Source organism: Amphiura filiformis, chromosome 6 (assembly GCF_039555335.1).
Source record: "Amphiura filiformis chromosome 6, Afil_fr2py, whole genome shotgun sequence".
NCBI classification, from domain to species: Eukaryota; Metazoa; Echinodermata; class Ophiuroidea; order Amphilepidida; family Amphiuridae; genus Amphiura; species Amphiura filiformis.
In genome coordinates this window covers 6,314,019-6,338,060 of record NC_092633.1, presented here as the reverse complement: position 1 = coordinate 6,338,060, position 24,042 = coordinate 6,314,019, and the positions used below count along the sequence as shown (strand labels likewise).

Genomic DNA, 24,042 nt, shown 5'->3' with positions numbered 1-24,042 from the left:
GATTGTTTACAGTCAAACTTGAGAAGAACACATGGAACAACTCCATCAATTGTTTAAGAAGCTGTCTGAAGTACAGTTGACAGTCAATCTGGTAGAAAGTGAGTTTTGCCATGCCACGGTCACATACTTGGGATATGTTGTAGGTCAAGGTCAGGTGAAACCTATCAAAGCCAAAGTTGAAGCAATTGAGCAATACCCCACACCTGTAAACAAGAAGGCACTCATGAGATTTCTAGGAATGGTTGGCTATTATAGAAAGTTCTGTCCAAACTTTTCAGAGATAGCAAGTCCTTTGACTGATTTGTTGAAGAAAGATGCAAAATTCATTTGGTCAGAACAGTGTGAAAATGCTTTTCACAAAGTCAAATCAATACTCATGATTTCACCAGTACTTACTGCACCTGATTTTCAGAAGCAGTTCAAGTTGACTGTTGATGCCAGTGACATAGGCTGTGGAGGTGTTGTGATGCAAGATGGTGAAGATCAAATTGACCACCCTATATGTTACTTTTCAAGGAAATTCAACAAGCACCAGAGAAATTACTCCACAATTGAGAAGGAGTGTCTAGCATTGCTATTCGCATTGCTACATTTTGATGTGTATTTGGGTACCACAGTATACCCTGTGCTTGTTTTCACAGATCACAATCCCCTCAGCTTCATCAACAGGATGAAGAACAAAAACCAAATACTGGTGAGGTGGAGTTTGACCTTGCAAGAGTACAATCTGGACATCAAACATATTAAGGGAAAAGACAATGTAATGGCTGATGCCTTGTCCAGAATTGCATAAAAACTGACAAACAAAAATTCCTTTAGAAAGGAACTTGAGTGACAAGTAGTCACTGTGTATGTTGAGTTAAGCACTCAAAGTTAATATTATGTTGAAGTTGATGTTTAAAAAAGGAAACAATTAAGAAAGTTTTCATTACATTCAAACTTTCTTCTTTTAAGGGGAGGGTGTGATGTGCCCTCAGTAATTTAATTTGATGATTTATCTTTGTTTACAAAGTTACATGAGTGATGACATTTTGGGGGAATTCCCCTCTCAAATTGAGCAAAACAAGTTGAATCATATCTAATTTGGAATATTTGGAAACCCCCTGAGGTTGTAAAGGGAAAGTGATAGTGAAGTGATGTAATGAGAAAGGTTAATGTTATAAGTAAGACTTGGGAATTTCCCAGATTGAGCATAGTGTGAAGGCAGTAAATGGCCCATAATAGAATGGGTTTTTTCCCAGGCTTGCTATATAAGAAAATGTACACAATTATTGTCACAGTTGATAGTGTTGATCTGGGCTAGCTAGCTAATATGCTTACAGTCCAATTCCTTCAAAGAAAGGAAATTGCAAACCAGAAATATTTTATGTAGTCAAAGTACTACTATTTACCAGTGTTGTCGGAGAAGATCTAGAATACGTCAAAGAATGTTATTCTTCCAAGAAAGGAATATATATTCTTCTGTCGACTTGCTGAAGTCTGGTGTTTTGATTCAACGCAACTGTCAAAATAAGTGGGGACAACTGCATCGCAGTCCTGCTTCCTGAAGATATTGTGAGAAAGGTGGAAATAGCACCAAGTTTGGAGAAAGCAGCGCAAGGAGTTAAATTTGGAGAACTGCGCAAGGAGTTTAGCATAGGAGAACGGCGCAAGGAGTTTAGTATAGGAGAACTGCGCAAGGAGTTATACATGTGTTTGGAGAACACCATTTTCGTATAAGGATTTTATACGCAAGGATTTATCAATGCAAGTGTACAAAGGACTTAGCTGATTTTCGCAGGACAAATGAATAAGGATATATTACAGCAGTCGTCCAGAACATTGCAAGAACTTTATGATCACCAAGAAGAAGAATGCTGGCTAAGTACTAAATAGATAAAGAGTGATTATATTTGATTATTATGTATGTGCATTTGTTGTCATATATTGTACCATAACTGGCTTTCAATTAAAGACTTAGATTTTATTAGCTTAATCAAACAGTGTATTTGTGTTGTGCATTCGTGTGAATTTGGGTAAAAGGTGATTTTTTAACACTTTGTAGTACTGCGGAGAGCCTTGAACAATATTGTTTTTGAGCAATATTGGGGTTTCTTACGGCCGATGTCTCCACAACCTTCCCCATACCTCACTTCAGATTTTAACCTATCAAATTACTAGTTTTATTCTATATTGTCAAATATTTATTCACAACGTTTCAAAATACGCACTGATGTCAATTAAATAACAACAGAGGGCGCCATCACTTTTTCTCACTAGTTTAAGATCACTTGTAAACTGTGACTATAATACCAGATTAGTCGGGGCACCAGGTTAGCGTACCAGGTTTACAGTTTTAGACATTAGGACAGAATTGACACATCACACAATCCATGCCACATGCATATATCTTTTCTAGATTTAATACAAATTTTAACATAATTTTTACTTACATTTTCCCTTTGATTTTTTGCTTTAAAACTTAGAAGTCCAGAGAAAACTGCATAGTTGGATTTTTTGTTTTGGATATCAAATCTGCGTATTATATTTTAATAAACATCTCAACCTATTGGCGAAATGTGATGAATAATCAATCCTATGAAGTTATAAATCACTAGAACCCATTTAGTGTCACACTCTAGTATCTAGGTATATGCGGGGTGTGTTTATGTTAGTTTGCTACATAAGTGCAACCAATGTTTTTGGCATCCTTACACCTCAAATAATCAACCAGAATTGATTCCCTTTTTATTACATGTCCCCTACACTTCTCACGAGGGGTCGAAGGTCATAATGGGGCCAAAACTCAAAAATATCATATCATGTACATGTACATGTTGTAATGTATTTCAAAATTGTACCTCTCACCGCTAGGAATAGAAAAATGAATTGTCATAGTTACTGTTCTATACGGTACTAATTTCAGGGGTTATAATGTCGAATATGTCATATAATATGTCATTCACATAAGTCAAAATGGTCTTGTTGCATCGAAACTGGTCGCAAATTACTCCCATGCATATGAACATCTCAAACTTATACTTAATTCACATTTTTTGGGCAATTTGCAATTCCATCCCCTTCAGAGTTAATGCAGCCAAAGTCCAATAGGAATGTGCAGGTAGAACCGTTGACCCATCCGATTCTGAGGTAATACATTTCTCAAACAAATGATTCAGATTGTCCTATTAAATTTCCTTTTGCCGATAGGAGTAATTTGAGACGAGTTACGATTGAATCGCTGCATTTTAAAAATGTTATTCCTGTGCATGAGATATTTGACATTACTACTTGACTCTATAACTTTTCTACACTAAGCATCTTAGTGCAATATGACAATTGGTTTTTTTGATCCATGAGTGGAACAATAAGAGTTATATTACAACAAATTTGAAATGTTGGCCCTATTATCTGATTATGAACTTCGACCCGTTATGGAACCACTTCAGTAGTTTTATCATAGAAGAGTAAGGATGCCAAAACTGGAAATCAAAATTATAGTGATCGCACGCAAAATGGCAAATGTGATCATAAAGTTCCGTTACTCTTCTGTCTTATTAACGGTATATCGCAGGGTTTCCAAAAAAATCACGGTAATTTTACTTCTCGGAGTTTCGAACTGAGAGTTAACTTGGTTGCAAGAAACAAAATATTAGGGCCAATTTCTATGAAGAAATTTCATGGGTTTGGAGTTGTTGTCACTTAAGTCAAAAAAATGCACTTTTAAAGCCATCATTTTAAAAACAACGTCATTGCATTATGCACGTAGCTAGTCCGTATACTACCGAAATATGTAATTAGAGAGATTGCGATGTTCCATACGCAGCACGTGGACCGTACGTTTTTATGTACGTTAATACGGTGTTAAATATTGCTAGTCTCGGTTCCAAACTGGATTGTGCTCATTCGTCACAAAGGAGAACAAAGCGGCTGGAATAAAGACTATAATATCTGATCTAGGCGGATCTAGGTCGATAGAGGGCATAGTGATTGAAAAAATAATGGTATCTGTAGGTAATTACCCAGTCTCCGCCTAATTCAAAGAGCACGCTTTTGATTTAGACTAATATTTTGACTTAACATGCTGCTTAAACTTAATGTTGTAGATAGTCTCGGTAGATAGTCCCGGTAGATAGTCTCGGTAGATAGTATCGGTAGATAGTCCCGGTAGATAGTCTGCGTCTTTGTTGCATCATTTATATTAAAATTCACATGACCATACATACAGAGTAAATCCATGAGTTATATAATATGCGTTCACCAGTATACCGTATTGTATGATGTAGTTGGATACAGTTGTCATTATGATACTATCATTCTTACGAACTCTGAAAACAACAAAAGTAAATGAACAAATGCAATAATGATAATAATCTGAAAATCAACGTTTTTATTCCAGTATGTTTGCTTTCAAATGGCGCACCATTCGCACTGTTAGTTGGAATTTTTCGGCTTTCAAATTGCTGGAACTGCGCCGTTAAAAACAACTACGATGATCTACCGTCAGAATACATTTCTGCGAATACAAACATTTAGCAGCACCGTTAGGAACTTAAGAAAAGATTCATCATTAGATGATCTGAGTCTTTATCTGCCGGGTGTGTAGATCAAAGGACATGAATATGAAGAATCGCACATATTATTATTATGGAAAGTTATGCATTTCTCCAGAATATTTTAGTTACGTAACAGTTCCCCAAACAAATTTCCATAAAATTACAGGAAAAAACAGTGTATAGCATATAAGGATTCAATCATCCGAGCTACGATTGTGACCGAATATGACTTCTTTTATATATATCCTAATATTAATTTAGATATGCCTAGGCCTATTTATAATGATATCCATCATTGCAAGTGATATTTCCTGTCATCATACAGATAGAGGAGTTAAGGTTATCAATTATTTTAAACTGTTGTGATTTGGTAGTTCACAGCATCTTACGAATGGCAGTGAGCTTTAGCAAAAACTGCATTGCTCAATTCATAGCGAGCGTGTAGAAGAATTAAAAATATCACAGAGATACTTTTATAGGTGCTGCGGTTCTTGAGTTACGTTGTAAAGAGGGCTGAAACAACAACACTTTTGTAAAACGTACATAACTCATTAACAACAATAAATTAAGCAAGTTTGCAAAGTATACGACTTTTGCAAAACATCAAGGTGTTAAGTTTCAATAATATATTGATCTAGATTAAATGAAAATCGATTTTTAGGTTGCTTCGACCAGCAATACCTCATCTACCCTTAAAGCAAGTATTGCCAACGTTTATTTGTTAATCCAACATACAAATGGATATAGGTGTAGGGCTGGCACTTTCGCAGCAAGGGGAATTCGGTGAAAGCAACATGTAAAAAATATGGGGTCATTGGGCATGTTGAGTGAGAGCATGATTTTTGGCATTCGGTGAGAGCAAAATGTAAACAATATGGGGTCATTTTTAAGTAAATAGAACCTTTGGGTGAGAGTCGAAACAGCGCTACAGAAACCTCGAACATCGAATTTCTAGTTTTAAATGGCTTCAAATTTCTTTGTTTTTTCAAAATATGTAACAAAATCAATGATAAATGAAAGTTGCTGTTCAAATTGAACTTGTAAGGGTCCTTGGGTGATAGATTAAATGGAAAAATAGGGGGTCTTCGGGTGATAAAGCATGTGTTCGTAAAAAAATATGGGGTCTTTGGGTGACAGCGACGCTGAAAAGGGGGTCTTAACAGCCCTACATACGCGTCACCTCCAAAGTTGGAGTGCCCCCCCGATATAGTTCTTTGTCTCATTGTCTCATATCCCTGCTCAAACATAGCTCATGGTCATAGCTCATAACTATGACAAGTTAACCACTAGTCGGATTATTTGTATCATTATTATTTGTTCTTGTGCAAAGATGGTTGAATGTATGCTTGAACCATATTTTGTACTTTGTTCTCAAAATTACCAAAAATGACAACTAGGCAATTATCGTAGTAGGCTGACGGAATACGATCAATACTCATAGCGCCTTGTTAAAAATTGAAAACTATTTTTTTGAACTATCAAACCCAATATACACATCGATATAGGCTACAAGATTATTATACTCGCTTTAATACAAAATTTAGGTTAAATGAGAGTCCATTGGGAATCGCGCTTCCTCAGTTAGTATCCACATATCTATTATCTACGATCGTATTACAATGATTGCACGGATACAGACTACTAAAAAAGTATCTACCGGGACTATCTACAACATCAACATTCATTTTGTGAGTCGTCACATGAATGACAAGCTTCCAAAAAACTTGTATCAATCTACAAGATTATTAATTATACTGTACTCGCTTTTATCATGTTTATACAAAATATAGGTTAAATGAGGGTACATTAGCTTACATTGGGGAATCGCGTTTCCCGAGATAGCTACATGTACGATCGTATTACAATGATTGCACGGATATCCCGCGGATGCATTATTTAAACGGGATTTTAAACATGAGCCGCAATATGTTAGACACAATAATGCCTTTAGCTTTATATTATGATATGCAAGACAGACTTGTAAAATGATCGCGGTAAAAAGTGTAATTGGACAGACAGCTATTTCAAGAAAATTTAATACCGCTCATTCTGTTCCTCGCACCCCATCATTGCCCATGGGGGAGGGGGCACTCCCACTTTGGAGGTGACGCGTATGCAGGGCTATTAAGTCCCCCCTCCTTTTTCAGCGTCGCTGTCACCCAAAGACCCCATATTTGTTTACGAACACATGCTCTGTCACCCGGAGATACCTTATTTTTCCATTTGATCTGTCACCCAAAGACCCTTATTTTTCAATTTGAACAGCAACTTTCATTTATCACTGATTTTGTTACTTATTTTGAAAAAACAAAGAAATTTGAAGCCATTTAAAACTAGAAATTCGATGTTCGTGGTTTTTGTAGCGCTGTTTCGACTCTCACCCAAAGGTTCTATTTACTAAAAAAAAAGGCCATGTTCTCACCCAGTGACCCCATATTTTTTACATTTTGCTCTCACCGAATGCCAAAAATCACACAGCCCTACACCTATATCCATTTCATATTGAGGTGCCCCTCCCCCGGGACTATATCAAATACTCACCATCGAAGACATTCTGGACCATTTTTCATAAACACATTATTTTATACGTATTTGATATCTACAAATTAGAATTAATGTATTAAAAAAAAAAATTTCTTAATCAATTACTAAGCACATTTAATAACTTTAAATTAATGCAATTTTATAAGACGTTGTGATATTCAAAGCTATCACACAAACAGCAACAATCGAACAAGAAATATAAAATATAAGAAAGCAAATCATTGGAGAAAATGTAAATTGCACTTTATCTTACTTCTTGGAGCTATAGTTTTATTTTGTGTGATAGTCTCTTGTTTTGCCTTTTGGTCTTATAACTGGGAGTGGTCAATGCTGGTTTTTCGACCATTCCCTTAATATTTTTTTCCGTTTAATCTCTCTTTGTAGTAATGTATTCAAAAAATGTTTTGTCAACCTTTTGATAATGGGAATAAAGTTGAATTGAAAATTGAATTGAATAATAAACAGACTTTCGTTTTATAGTTTGTCCGATCATTGCAATAATTTACGTGGTTTTACATACGACTATTACGGTTTTCTTTTTAATAAAAGCTTATTTTTTAGAGTGCATACATACCTTCGTAATTAACTTGGCCATCTCCCGATATATCAGCTTCTCGTATCATTTCATCAACCTCTTCTTCTGTAAGTTTTTCACCCAGATTTGTCATGACATGCCTGAGTTCAGCTGCGCTGTAATAACCCAGAAATCGACAAAACACTATTGATGCAATCTAATCTGAACAATGTTATAGTCTATACATGAATGCAACATTGATTCGGCACTTTGTGTAAAGACCAGTGGTTTTTTTCTCTCAATGTGCAGAGAAATGTTTATATTAAATATATATTAGCAAACCTTTGATGTCCAATTTCATTAAATGTATTACAATGAAATACGTATGACAAAATGACTAATTACACAATGGCAATCTTCAACATAAGAGACATTGCGATTTCCAAACGTAGATCTATTCAAAACCACTCTCCTGTATCGAAGCGAGGTCACGTATTTAGCTATTTTTGAATATATTCCACGTGCGAAATCGACGTAGATACATCGTTGAAAATGCACAATATTTGTCCATTTCACAATATGTTAAAGACAGTCAAAGATAATGAACATACGAAGGAAAGTCTAATTATTATTATGATCTTTTTTGTTTGTAACAAATCATTATAATAAAGGTACAGCGATGTGTTAAAAATTAACAAAATTTAAACGTAATATTCATACGCAGAGATTGCCCATTGAAATGTGTGTGATACTTTGCGTACAAAAAATGACATTGCGATTTCCAATTTTGGATTCCAACGTAGAATAAAACGCAGATGCTACGTTGAAATAAGCTGATTTTACCTCATGTCTAAGTCCATGCAACGCGCCCAATTTTCAGGACGAAAAAGTCTCATTTTGAAAGTAAAGTCATGATGTATGGATGTAGTGATCTTTAATCTACCAAAATATATGTTTTTGGGCAACTATAATATTTTGGGAGCACAAAAAAACAATTAAGTTTAATCAGCATGTCAAACTTTTAGTCAAAATCAAAAGCGGTCTGTTTGAATTAGGCAGAGACCCAGCTTACTGTTATTTTTTCAATCACTATGCCCTCTATCGACCTAGATTAGATTAGATCAAATATTATAGCCTTTATCCCAGCTGACTTGTTCTCCTTCGTGACGAATGAGCACAATCCAGTTTGGAACCGAGACTAGCAATATTTAACACCGTATTAACGTACGTTCCACGTGCTGCGTTTGGAACATCGCAGTCTCTCTATTATGTGACTATCAACGTCATTTATAGTTACACTTCAATTTAATATTGTAGTAATCACGGTTAAGTGCATGTGCATGAGATCGGGGTTTCCTTTAACGCACAAGTCACGCGTATATTTACGTGTTCACGCACTTTCCGTACCCCTTTAAATGCAACGTTCAAAGTCCAGCGCGTACAAAATCTTGAAAACGTACGCGTTCATAAATATTCAATGATTAATTAATTCAAACATTTTGCTAGGCAAAGCCAATGAAACAGTAACTCACTACTTTAGCTTTCGCCGTCAGGTCTGACGGCTTGATCACAAGTGACTTGGCACACTGCTAGTTCCGCGAAAGGGCTTGTTGACACTTCCCGTAAGTGATCATGTTTTTGTAACAAGAAGGAAATAGGGCAGACAAGTGACTTTGTCTATAATATCCCGGGTAAAGGATGCGGTACACACCGACATCGCCTGGCTAATAATTATTTGGTGCAGCAGAGACATTAAAATGAATACACGGGATCGATACACGTGAATTGCTATGCACGATTTTGATATCAGACGAAAATCTTCGGATATTGGGTTAGAAAATGATGAATATCTCCCGTAAATGAATTTTTCTCAAGAAACCAGATGTGGTCTCATACACTTATAAATACGTGTTGAACAGATATTATAGTCGTTAGCGTGCGCTTTGAAAATTGGCCGTGCGCTTTGAACTCAAAAATTTGACCAAAACTCTCAATTTTATATTGCGTTGGTCCTGTAGGCCTATGGACTACAGCGCGCAGCAGGCTATAGCGGCACTCACTCAAGTGGAGACAGTATATTAACCATTGACCGCAATGTCGTATACAAGCTTGCTGACACAGCGAGAAATCAATTACCCCATCTATTGTCATAGCCTTAGTCAGGTCACTTCGCTAATAATATGCATCTCATAAGGTCCGAATAAAATAGCCATGTGTGGCTGTGGATTCAACCTACCATGGCGATTTCTACTATGAAGATATCGGGGCGATGTCACTGTGCGGTAAGTCTTACGTAGTTAGGGGAGACGGGAAGACAGTTTGGGACACGGCTTAAAGAACACAAGAAAGCCTCTGAAACAATAGCTGTAAGGAAGTTCACAAGAGCAAACAGAAAAGAATCAACTTCTGAACAACACAAATCAGCCATTACTGACCATAACGCTGAAGAAAATCATGTCATCGAATAGGAAAGGCCAAAAAAAAAGTATATTCTCGACAGAGGCTCAAACACATTACTTACGGGAAATGTCAACAAGCCGTTTCGCGGGAAAAGTAGTGAACCAAGTCACTTGCGATCAAGCCGTCAGACTTGATGGCGAAAGCTAAAGTAGTGAGTTACATGTGTTCCAATATCTGTGGTTTACATTTACATTGGATTTGCCTAGCAAAATATTTGAATTATTTAACCTACAATCCTTCAAATGCAACTATTTACTAATATTCAATGACTTAATATAGAAAAACCTGCATCTGGTAGTGATAGGCGACTAAAATATACCGCTCTTATTGAGAACGGGATTATGACTTCATCTTCATCTTCATCTGATACAGTGCATCCCTCAAAAATGAGTATTGCTGCACCTTGAATAATAACATGGCGAGGCGAACAAAAGTGCTGTGAACGTGAAGAGAGTTTGCTATATACAGTGCTTCGTGCGAGTAAAAATAGCATCAGCAATTATGGAAGCTGGATGCTAGCAAGTCCGTGCCGAAATGCTTCTACGGACGGTGCTGTAATGATGGATGGAGGAAGATCATTCCATAGCTTGATGGTATATGGAAAGAACGAGTACTGGAAAGCTAAAACTCTTGCACGCGGTTGGATGAACTTATGATTGTGGCCTCTCAGTGAGTCAATGTTCCTGCCACTTCTGATGGTAAGGTAGTCAGCAGCTGGAATATCCACAATGGCTGCTACAATTTTGTAACACATCACCACCTGCGATCTCATCCTCCGTTGGTGTAGTGTATCCCACTGCAGTGACTGAAGCATGTCAGTGACGCTACTGGTACGGCGATAATCACTAGTGACAAATCGTGCTGCCCGTCTCTGTACAGCTTCTAGACTCTGGATATTACGTTGCGTGTGGGGTGCCCAGGCAGATGATGAATACTCGAGAATTGGGCGGACAAAGCTCTCGTAGCACTTGGTCTTAATGTCAGGAGGACATTTGCTGACATTTCGCCGCAGGAAACCAAGTGTCTGGTTTGCCTTTTTGGTTATGGTGTTGATGTGAGCATTCCAGGATAAGTCAGAGCTGATGGTTACTCCCAGGTACTTGGAATTGGTTGTTAAGGCTAGATGTTGGCCATGTAGCGAATAAGTGGTGTAAATGGGAGATCGCTTGTTGGTAATACGCAGGACTTCGCATTTATCAGGATTGAATGACATCCCCCACTGCTTTTCCCATGTCTGGAGACAGTTTAGATCTTCTTGTAACAATCTGGCATCGTCGGGACTTTTGATGACTCGGTAGAGCAGAGAGTCATCTGCAAATAGGCGCGTGGTTGATGTGACACACTCTGGCAAGTCGTTAATAAAAACCAGAAAAAGCAAAGAGCGTTTTATTGAAAAGGTACCGCATGAATGTGTGCCAAAAATCTCTTGCGAATCTCTTGTCAAAATTGCATTTACCGACATCTAACTCGTAGTATCTCGTTGAATCTCATATATAGATTAATGTTAGTTAACTTCCTATGCCAGCCTTCCAAATGTCGTGTTATTTTGCAATTTCATTACCATCCCCCATCCCTGTTGGATTTGAATGAGGCAGGCATCAATAGCATTAATCCCCCTTGTGTGGTTGATATCCGGATAGCTTCTAGTTTTACCGATTAACACCGATGCAGTTTGAAGCAACCTGTTATGCCTGTTGACTGGGGATGTGATCAGGAGATTGTCCTGGGAGTATCAGCATCTCATTGAATGAGACGTTTTATAAACTATTTAGCCGATTACCCGATTATTGAGGTTTTCCTAAGACACGACAGAGAATATCTCATTTCAGATTTGGTGGAAGATTGCTATTTTAGTTTTGCTGTGCAAAGGACTGCAGCTACCTGTTCGGGAAAATGACATCAATACCCACTGTAGATTAGCTACTGAGCTCCCACATTTGGTACAATTGTGCACATTGTAAAAAGCACAGGAGTTTCCACACATAAATTACATGGCCCAAAGTTAAGATGTGGCGGCATTTTGGATTTGACCCCTAGTGACCGTTAGAGGTCACCAAAGGTCACACAGGAGTAAACATTTGAAAATGTTCCAATCTTGTCTACAGATACACCAAACTTTTCGTCTGATCACAAGGATCTCAAAAATGTATAGTTTGTGCTATCTACGATAAAGTGCACAATGATTCAGCTTAACAGCCGTACTACTGCACACCATACGGATAGCACCATATTCATGATATTGGTTACACATCAGCGATAACTGCCGGTGCCCAAACATGTAATCTACATGTCAAGCTTTCATTCAGGACACAGGACAAAACTGGTTATTAATGCATAAGCCACATGTTGCATTCAGAATATCACAATGGGCTGTGCTACATTCCCGATGACATTCAAATTGTATTCGTTGCTCATTGCCTTCAGAAAAATCGGTGGCTCTAAAAAGAGCCATTCAAGTGGGCAGCCCATTTATCACTTGATACTGACTGGTGGCCCGGAAAAGATCCGTTTAAATATAGGCGGTCCCAGATTTACTATAGACTCGATGGTTGTGAAAAGAAACGTTGCAAATATATTCACGCTCTATAATTATAGTTATCGCCATATTTTACTGTTAAAATCGAAGACCAAGCTGGGTTTATGTAATACGTGATAAATCTTACTGATAAATTTGTACATTATCTAACAATTAAAGGGTCAGTCAGACTTTTGCCCTTAGAACCCTTAACCCTATGTGATTCTCATTGACCTTGATGTCAGATTGAAAGCTGCAGCACACCTTTATGATTGGTTAAGCACCAAACGATATGATCTGTTACAATTGGTCATTTATGCGTTTCAGAGCCCAGGACCGTAACCTGAAAAGTCACACCCTCGGGAACCGGTTCCACATAGCGGTTCAACTGCGTGATGCCCTCCACAATGCTACAAGAGTGCAAGTTTGTAACCAGACAATTGGCTTTTGTAAGATTTTTCACTGTCCGAGGGCGTGGCTGACTTCGAACAGTGCGCTGAAGCTGATTCCACAAATGATCAATGGGGTTCAGGTCCAGATATTGTGGTTGGTCACTCCATTCGCTGAGTGCCTTCCTCCCCAGAGAAGTTGTTCACCACCCTAGCTCTGTGCAGATGGGCATTGTCGTCATCCATAAGCATCGAGTTTTAGTTAGTTTGCACCCACTGCATGGATATGCACGAGCGTAAGGTATAACATTGAGAATAAGGATTTATTGGGGGTAGCGCTGTGCTTTAATCATGTTAATCCCACCCTGTGGCCCTACGGAAAAATTATGAAATCTGAACGGCCCTCAATGCTGATTCCTACCCTAGACCATTTACTAATCCACCGCCAAAATTAATATGTTCCACTATGTTCTCCTTCTCCAAACGCCGCCCTCTCTGTCTCCAGACTCGGACACGTCTATCATTATTCGAGACACAAAACCTGTACTATAAAGAAAGAGGACATGAATACAGTGTCCATGGTGTCTGAGCTGCCAGTCCGTATGCGCATTGACAAAGTTAAGTCCAGCTCTGAACATGCTGAAGGCGTTTACAAACTTGCACACTTTATGGCATTGTGTGTGCATTGTGGAAGGCATGTACATATATAGTTGGACCGCTGTGTGGAACTGGTTCCTGAGGGTACAAACTCTCAGCTTACGGTATTGGGCAAGGGTTGTGGCCCTTGGGTGACTCCCCTTTGGTACTCGCCAGTCTCCCTGTACCTCTGCACAGCCCTTCTAATGACACTCTGAGTCTGCGACAAAAGTGTTCCAAAGTCTAGGCATATGCTAAAGATTAAAAGTCAAATTTGATCTTCAGTTGGTGCTTCATCATCAGTATAATCAGTATTATCAAAATGATTCTAAAAAGCTCTTGAAAATCTCAAAGAGCTTGGGTAGTAAAACAAAACAAAAGACTCTACCAATATGGTTTTCAATATTGATGGTAAAAAGTGTTTTGAGAACAAAGAAGTTGCTAATCATTTCAACAAATTCTTTACTGGAGTTGCTGCCAAACTTGTTTGTTAGCTACCTGAGCAAGTGATATTTATGATGTTAACTCCAACAGGTTCCAAAGTTATTACAAACATATTAGAGAAAGCAGTGTATATATATACAATTTAACAGGTATCTCACGGAAAATTGTGACGTGTCATGTCAAAAGGATACACTTTTGGGCAGGATCGCAAATGGAGAAATAGCCAAAAATCTGCCCGGGGTGATTTTTTCACAACTTGGGTTTGTTGCGAATTTGTGATGTTATTAATGTTAACAATATTGTCTAATAGTTTCAGACCGGAAAATAACTGGCATCTTGTATTTTTTGAGACATTTTTCAAGGTAATTCCTATTCTCAACATTGTCAATATTATTTTTAAAGGCCGATATCTCGATTTCCAATTTTATAATATGATAACTTACGAACTCAATATCTTCGCTTGGGAATGTCCGATTTCATTGGGGAAAACGGCGTTGTGGAGCAAAATATCTCTATATTTAAGATATGTAAAAACCTCAAAATTGATAACCTGCCCAAAAGTGTCTCCTTTTGACATGACACGTCACAATTTATCACAATGTGCACAATTGTACCAAATTTGGGAGCTTAGCAGCAAATCTACAGTGGGTATTGATGTTATTTTCCCGAACAGGTAGCTGTAGTCCGTTGCACAGCAAAACTAAAATAGCAATCTTCCACCAAATCTGAAATGAGATATTCTCTGTCGTGTCTTAGGAAAACCTCAATAATCGGGTAATCGGCTAAATAGTTTATAAAACGTCTCATTCAATGAGATGCTGATACTCCCGGGACAATCTCCTGATCACATCCCCAGTCAACAGGCATAACAGGTTGCTTCAAACTGCATCGGTGTTAATCGGTAAAACTAGAAGCTATCCGGATATCAACCACACAAGGGGGATTAATGATTGCTATTGATGTCTGCCCCACTGACAAATCGCTCGCGAACAAGATAACAAGCGCCGTGTTTCCATTGATAAGCACATTAAAACTTGTCATGGTTGTGTTTTCATTGATTAGAGCACAAAAGTGCAACTTTTGATTTCGTTCCTTCATTAGGTTTTAGGTCACCGTTTCTTTATTTCTCAACAAATTTCAACAAATAAGATTTTAAATCAGCGCTAAATAGTACAGGCATTGGCGACTTGTTTTAATTTTGACATATTTGTCTTTATTTAGGATACAGGGGTGAACACAACTGGTACCTTAATTTTTTGGCTTACTGTATTTAAACCATATAATGGATTAACCGTTTAAACTAACTTAACTATTATTTTTTAAACAATAAAAGTATACACTAATCAGACGAGTCAAGTGATGGTCAGAATTCATTCCGCTATTACTGGGGCCATTCTCGCACCAAACTGGTGTTGTAACTGCCCAATTGGATGGAAAGTGCTGTTTCATAATCAATCTTATATTGTATTGCATTAAAACTGTCATCATCCTTTTGTCACACGGGTGATGGAACACAATTTAAAATTCCCGCAAGGCCTGCAGGGTCAATCCATACCAAATCAAGGAGGGCTCCCACCTGACCCCCTCATATTTGCTTTATATTTTACTCAAATGTAAAAAAGATACGACCCACTTCTGGGCGCTGGTGGAGAGAAAAACATCACGATGATCATGTCCAAGATGGTCGAAACTGTCAGGTCAGTAAATAACTTTTGGTTTTGACAAGATGAAATGTATATTATGAGTTTCTCAAACCTAATGAACCTCTTCAAGCTTCAGTATAATGTGTTCTTTATATTGCGTTTTGTTGTTTTTTTTTTGGTTGAGGGTTTTAAGGTGTTTAAAATCAACTGGCCAAGTTTAAAGCTTTTAAACTTATGTTAGAAGGGTGAGTATTTTAAGCAACCAGAGTCAATAAAGTTTAAAGTGGTTTTATCTGTTGAAGCTTTTTGAACATGTTGAAAGCAGGGCAATCATCCTGAAGCTGTTGTAACTCTTACATTTCTTAAGAGCAATTAAGGCTTCTACGCCACCCAGGTTTGTACGTATTCCCCGGCCATTCATGCACGAATGAATTTTGATTTGCAGGGGGTATGAATGGTTAAAAGGTTTTTAAGAGATCCACCGCGGATCAACTGCAACCACGTTTGTTTAACACGTTTATACGAGGTATGCAATTTGCGGCAGAGAGAACATGGCTAGGGAGAAACCTTTTAAGATGAAATAGAAAAACAAGCTACCTGATCAATCCATTGCCGTCCTTGTCAAACACACGGAATGCATCTCGTATCTCCTCTTCAGATTCCGTGTCAGCAACCGAGTTTGCAAACAAATTACAGAATTCTGAGAAATCAATTTTACCTGCAAAATAGATAAGACAGGATGTGACCGATTCTATTTCACATGTAAATATACAATACTTTGTCATCTTTTTTCAAATAGATAGTTTGACAACCAATACCTCAAAAAACATATTACTTCGTCTGAAGTCTCTGGTCTGAAGTATATGACGCAAACTGCAACATAAAGCACAAAAACAGTTTGATTTCTACAGTCTATAATAACTGCACAATCCACAGGCTCTGCTACAGCTAACATGTATCGCTGTTATGCTCACGAATTCCAATTCATTTTTAAAGCCATAATTTAATTGTAACATTTGCTGAGGAGGACACCCTCAATATTTTTTAATCCTGTTTTTTATACGGTTGTAATGTACTTTATTAAACTAATATACCCTGTAAATATTGTTACGAGTCGCACTTGACTCAAGGCCAAAATCACCTTTTACCCGAACTCACACGAATGCACAACACAAATACACTGTTTATTTAAGCTAACAAAACTTAAGTCTTTAATTTATTGAAAACAGAGTATGATTGGTACATATAATAACAATATCGCATATACAATAAAATCACACAATGACAGTTTTACTATATCAGTACTTAACCAGCTGTCTTCTTGTTGGTGATCCTAGAGTTCTTGCAATGTTCTGGACGACTGATGTAATATATCCTTATTCACTTGTTCTGCGAAAATCAGCGAATTCCATCGTACACTTGCATTTATAAATCCTTGCACATAAAATCCTCATACGAAAATGATGATGCTTCCTCCAATCTCCTTTGCGCTGCTATCTCCACAAATATATCTCCTTGCGCTGCTTTCTCCAAAAATGGTGTTTCTTTCACCAACCACTCTTTTTCCAGGGAACAGGTTTCTTTAACACAGCTCCGCTGTTTTTGACAGATGCGTGGCCTTCACAAACCCAGCAAACTCCAGCAATTTGACAGAAGAACTTTTAATCCTTTGATGAGGAAGAGCACTTTTGTGTGCTCGCTGTCTTCTTCGTTGCTGTATTAAAATTAGCTCAATTATTGGCTATATAAACTGGTTAAAATGTACTCCTTTTTTGAAGCACGAAGACCATCACACACATGTGGAGTTTACAAACTCCCACGATATTCTGTCCTAACAAAAGCCTCAAGCTTTTTATATCAGTACTCATGCAAAAAACCCATCATCTATAAATAAAACCATTACTTCAATCACATTTTCACAACATTGCTGCAATCTTGGGATTTCCCAAGATTAATTATACACATTCACCTTTCACATTACATCACTTCCTGGGGGGTTTTCCTGATGGTGCAATAATGAACTGGGGCTTTCCAAGTTCCAAACATAGCTCTGACTTTGTTTACAATATTTGGGGGAATTCCAAAATGACTTTCCACACCATTATCTTGCACGTACAAGGGCTTTCCCATCTCATCACATACTTTCAGCTTGTAAACAAAGTTAAATAATTAAATTAAATCAAATTACTCAGGGCACATCACACCCCCCCCTTAAAAGAAGAAAGTTCGAATGTAATGAAAACTTTCTTAAATGTTTTCTTCTTTTACATCAACTTCAACATATTATCAACTTTGAGTATTTAACTCATCATACACAGTGACTACTTGTCACACACAACTTCCCTTTAAAAGGAAATGTTTGTTTGTCAGTTTTTATGCAATTCTGGACAGGGCATCAGCCATTACATTGTCTTTTTCCTTAATATACTTCATATCCAGATTGTACTCTTGCAAGGTCAAACTCCACCTCACCAGTCTTTGGTTTTTGTTCTTCATCCTGTTGATGAAGGTGAGGGTATTGTGATCTGTGAAAACAAGCACAGGGTATACTGTGGTACCCAAATACACATCAAAATGTAGCAATGCTAATAGCAATGCTAGACACTCCTTCTCAATTGTGGAGTAATTTCTCTGGTGCTTGTTGAACTTCCTTGAAAAGTAACAAATGGGGTGATCTATTTGATCTTCACCCTCTTGCATCACAACACCTCCACAGCCTATGTCACTGGCATCAACAGTCAACTTGAACTGCTTCTGAAAATCAGGTGCAGTAAGCACTGGTGAACTCATGAGTATCGATTTGACTTTGTGAAAAGCATTTTCACACTGTTCTGACCAAATGAATTTTGCATCTTTCTTCAACAAATCAGTCAAAGGACTTGCTATCTCTGAAAAGTTTGGGCAAAACTTTCTATAATAGCCAACCATTCCTAGAAATCTCATGAGTGCCTTCTTGTTTACAGGTGTGGGGTATTGCTCAATTGCTTCAACTTTGGCTTTGATAGGTTTCACCTGACCTTGACCTACAACATATCCCAAGTATGTGACTGTGGCATGGCAAAACTCACTTTTACCAGATTGACTGTCAACTGTACTTCAGACAGCTTCTTAAACAATTGATGGAGTTGTTCCATGTGTTGTTCCCAAGTTTGACTGTAAACAATCAAATCATCTACATACGCTTCACATCCCTCTATGTCTGCCACAATTTGATTTACCATTCTCTGAAAGGTTGCGGGTGCATTTTTCAACCCAAATGGCATGACTTTGTATTGGTAAAGACCAAACGGTGTACAAAAAGCAGAAATCTCTTTGGCACGGTCTGTGAGTGGAACCTGCCAGTACCCTTTCAAAAGATCAAATTTGCTAACAAATTTTGCATTTCCAATTTTGTCTATGCAATCATCAATTCTTGGAATTGGATACGAGTCTGTCTTTGAATGAACATTTGCAGCTCTCATATCTGCCACTAATCGGTATGAACCATCAGGCTTGGGAACAAGAATGCATGGTGAACTCCACTCACTACTACTTGGTTCTATGATATCATTGTCTAGCATATAATTAATCTCATTTTTGAGATGTTCCATTTTCAATGGATTGACTCTGTAAGGATGCTGCTTGATTGGTTTTGTATCACCAACATCTACATCATGAAATGCAGCATTTGTTCTACTTGGCGTATCAGGAAATATATTGTCAAATTTGTGAATCAAATTTGCAATTTGACTTTGTTGATCTTGAGAAAGATGACCTAACTTTGAGTCCAAATTAGTGAGCACATCAGAATTGTTCAATTTTACATTATACTCCTTGTGCTCTAGCTCTTTATCCTGGTCAAATGTGACATCAGAATTGTCATCTTTACTCTTGTCTACATTGGCGATTCTGTCTACATCGGCATGTTTGTCTACATTATCAGCATGTTTTACTGTACACACAGGTTTTGAAATGCCACTGTCACTTCTTTCAACATACTCTTTTAGCATATTTATGTGGCATAACTGCCTGCTCTTGCGTCTACCAGGAGTCTTGATAATATAATCTACTTCACCCACTTTTGACTCTACTTCACATGGGCCATGATATCTGGCTTGTATGGGTGTCCTGGAATTGGAAACAGTACTAGAACTTTGTCACCTGGTTTGAACACTCTCTCTTTGGCATGTTTATCATACCATTGCTTCATTTTGGCCTGACCCTGTCTCAAGTTTTCTTTGGCGATATCAGTTACTCTGTTAAGCCTATGCTTAAAATTGGAGACATAATCCAACAAATTGATATCTGATTTCTCATTGAGCCACTTTTCTTTCAACAACTTTAAGGGCCCGCGCACTGTGTGTCCAAACACTAACTCAAAAGGACTAAATCCTAAAGTTTCCTGAACAGCTTCCCTAGCAGCAAACAACAACAAGTGTACTCCCTCATCCCAGTCCCTCTGAAATTCCAAACAGTATGTTCTGATCATGTTTTTCAAAGTTTGGTGGAACCTTTCTAGTGCACCTTGTGATTCTGGATGGTAAGCACTTGAGGTATACTGTTCTATACCTAATTGATACATGACCTGCTGAAATACTCCAGATGTAAAGTTTGATCCTTGATCTGACTGTATGGACTTGGGGAGCCCCACAAATGTGAAGAACTTGGTTAAAGCTTTCACTATAGTCACTGCTTTAATATTTCTCAAGGGTATGGCTTCAGGAAAGCGTGTTGACGCGCACATAATTGTCAGAAGGTATTGATTACCTGACTTAGTCTTTGGTAGGGGCCTACACAATCAATAATAACCCTACTAAATGGTTCATCAAAGGCTGGAATTGGCTTTAATGGAGCAGGAGGTATTTTCTGATTTGGCTTCCCTACTACTTGGCATATGTGACATGTTTTGCAATATTCAGAAACATCTTTTCTGAGAGTGGGCCACCAGAAATGTCTCAGAATTCTTTCATGAGTTTTCTTAACACCCAAATGCCCTGCCATGGGACTATCATGTGCTATGTTAATTACTTCAGTGTGGTATACTTTTGGTACCACAATTTGGTGCACTACCTTCCACTCTTCATCGGCAGGAACATCAAGAGGGCGCCATTTTCTCATTAGCACACCATCTTGTTTGTAAAAACAGACAGAATTTTGTTCTGCTTCTTCTAGGGTCAATGCCCTTTGATTGATCTCTTTGAGTTCTGGGTCATTTTGTTGCTCCAGAATCAGCTTGTCATGACTTAATGGGTCTTTCATGGTTTCCCCAATTTGTTCATGCTCAGAGGCTGTGTCATTTTTAGGGGTATTTTTATCCCCATGAGAAGGAAGTTTATCTTCTTTCTCATTCAACTTTGACACAAATGTGTCTTCCAAATTGTAGCCTAAGTCATCAATTTGGTTGTCCTCAATTGTTTCTAATGAGGCTCTTTTACTCATTGCCCGTGTCACTGCACATGCAGGAAATATCTCCTCTTCCTCACTATTATCATCCTGTATACAGGGCTTATTCTGTGACTATTGGGTCAGGAAAAACCTTCCCCCCTGCCAAGTCATTTCCTAGCAACATGGACACTCCCTTGACTGGTAATTCATGTCTAACTCCTATGGTTACAGGACCAGAAACCAAGTCAGATGTCAAGTTAACTTTGTGGAGAGGTACATTAAGTATTTCCATCCCAATACCCTGGATCAAAGCATTACCAGCTGAACTATCCTCATTAAAGGGCAAAGTTCCTTCCAGAATCATAGACCGTGCACAACATGTATCTCGCACAATCTTAATGGGCTTTGGACTACCATTATCACCAAGTGATACCACTCCCTCTAACACAAATGGTTCAAATTCTTCACACACCTTGTCTGTCTCACTTCCCTTTTGTGGGCATTCTTGTTTCTTGATTTGACTGACTTGTTTCTTTGACTCAAGTGACACTGCACATCCCACAGAATTACTAGCAGTTTGCTGCTGTTTTTGTGCGTCTTGTCTGCCTTTTAAGAAATAACACTGGGTCATTGTATGCCCTGGTCTCTTACAATGAGTACAAGTTACTTTGGCTTTAAATTCAGTCCCAAATTTTGCTCTGTTACCTGAACTCCCTGGGGTCCCTCTACCACCAGCACTATGCTGTGAATTAGACTGAGGTCTCCCTTCTTGTGTATCACCCTGATTTGCTCTAGGTTGGTTATGGCTGAACCTGTTTGAATAACTTCTGTTATGACTAAATTTACTCCCATTCAATTTGTGAGTTAAGCCATAGTCGTCCGCCATTGTCGCCGCTTCATTTAGCGTCTTAATTTTGCTAGCGCTTTCATCCAAATGAGTTTTTATGTCAACGTGGACACATTTCTTGAACTCTTCTATAAGAACTAATTGCTTAAGTTGGCCGAAATCATCTTTGACTTCTTTTGACCCAAGCCATCTGTCAAACATTTGTTCTTTTACTCTAGCAAATTCTACATGGGTTTGATCTGCTTGCTTTCTTGAATCTCTGAACTTTTGTCTGTATGCTTCAGGCACCAGCTCATAGGCCTTAAGAACTGCCTGTTTGACTTCTTCATAATTATTACACTTCTCTATTGGTAGAGCTGAGTAAGTTTCCTGGCCTTCCCCACAAAACTACTTTTGTAACAGTAGGGTCCAATGCTCTGGAGGCCATTTCAAATTTGTAGCTACCTTTTCAAAATGTTGAAAGTACTCGTCAACTTCTTTCTCTTTGAATTTAGGCACAAGCTTTACATACTTTGTAACATCAAACCCTGACTTTGACTTTGAGGAGAAACTTGATGAGTATTTGTCACCTAGTTTTGCTAACTTCTCTTGTTCAAACTCAATTTCTTTTTCTTTCAAATGTGCTTCCATTTGAATCTTAGCTAGTTTTTCCTTTTCTTCCATATCCAATTTTTGTTTTTCAAGTTCTAATTTTGCTACTTTTTCCTTTTCTTCTGTTTCTAATTTGTGGTGCTCAAGCGCCATCTTTTCTTGGCGTGCTTTTTCTTCCATTTCTAGTTTCTGTTGTTTTTCTTTATTTTCATTCTCTAACTTGATCATTTCCAGTTTTTCTTTTTTTCCATTTCTATTTTCTTTTGGTCCATTTCCATTTTCTTCATTTCTAATTGAATTTCCAGCTCTTTCAATTTAAATGCCGAATCCCCTCCAATTTCAGTTTCTACTGCACGTTTCTCTTCCAAATAGGATTCATCAAAAATATCTTCCCCGACCAAAACATCAATCAAGGCATTTTTGATTATTTGCTTTCTTGTAGCTTGCTTTACTTTCAAGTCATAATGTTTAGCAAATGCTAATAAATCAGGCTTCTTCAACTCATCAAACTTCTCCCAATTTATAGTTTCAAGAAACTCTTCTGCTTTGAACTCTGCCATACTGTACTTTCACTTTTAAGACTCAGTAAATTAATGTTAACTTTTTTTACAGTGTATTTCCCCGGACGAGCCCCCAATTTTTGTTACGAGTCGCACTTGACTCAAGGCCAAAATCACCTTTTACCCGAACTCACACGAATGCACAACACAAATACACTGTTTATTTAAGCTAACAAAACTTAAGTCTTTAATTTATTGAAAACAGAGTATGATTGGTACATATAATAACAATATCGCATATACAATAAAATCACACAATGACAGTTTTACTATATCAGTACTTAACCAGCTGTCTTCTTGTTGGTGATCCTAGAGTTCTTGCAATGTTCTGGACGACTGATGTAATATATCCTTATTCACTTGTTCTGCGAAAATCAGCGAATTCCATCGTACACTTGCATTTATAAATCCTTGCACATAAAATCCTCATACGAAAATGATGATGCTTCCTCCAATCTCCTTTGCGCTGCTATCTCCACAAATATATCTCCTTGCGCTGCTTTCTCCAAAAATGGTGTTTCTTTCACCAACCACTCTTTTCCAGGGAACAGGTTTCTTTAACACAGCTCCGCTGTTTTTTGACAGATGCGTGGCCTTCACAAACCCAGCAAACTCCAGCAATTTGACAGAAGAACTTTTAATCCTTTGATGAGGAAGAGCACTTTTGTGTGCTCGCTGTCTTCTTCGTTGCTGTATTAAAATTAGCTCAATTATTGGCTATATAAACTGGTTAAAATGTACTTCTTTTTTGAAGCACGAAGACCATCACACACATGTGGAGTTTACAAACTCCCACGATATTCTGTCCTAACAAAAGCCTCAAGCTTTTTATATCAGTACTCATGCAAAAAACCCATCATCTATAAATAAAACCATTACTTCAATCACATTTTCACAACATTGCTGCAATCTTGGGATTTCCCAAGATTAATTATACACATTCACCTTTCACATTACATCACTTCCTGGGGGGTTTTCCTGATGGTGCAATAATGAACTG

At 37.9% G+C, this 24,042-nt stretch overlaps 1 protein-coding gene across 1 annotated transcript in view; it reads right to left on the bottom strand.

The window, feature by feature from the left end:
- Positions 1-2,386: 2,386 nt before the first annotated feature.
- LOC140154883 (neo-calmodulin-like) overlaps positions 2,387-24,042 on the bottom strand; it is a 34,439-nt gene continuing 12,783 nt past the window's right edge. The window contains exons 4-6 of the mRNA XM_072177533.1: positions 16,278-16,398; positions 7,654-7,769; positions 2,387-4,307 (exon numbers count right to left, since the gene is read on the bottom strand). Coding sequence (XP_072033634.1) covers positions 4,282-4,307; positions 7,654-7,769; positions 16,278-16,398 — 263 coding nt within the window. The 3' untranslated portion in view covers positions 2,387-4,281. The remainder of the gene's footprint in view (positions 4,308-7,653; positions 7,770-16,277; positions 16,399-24,042) is intronic.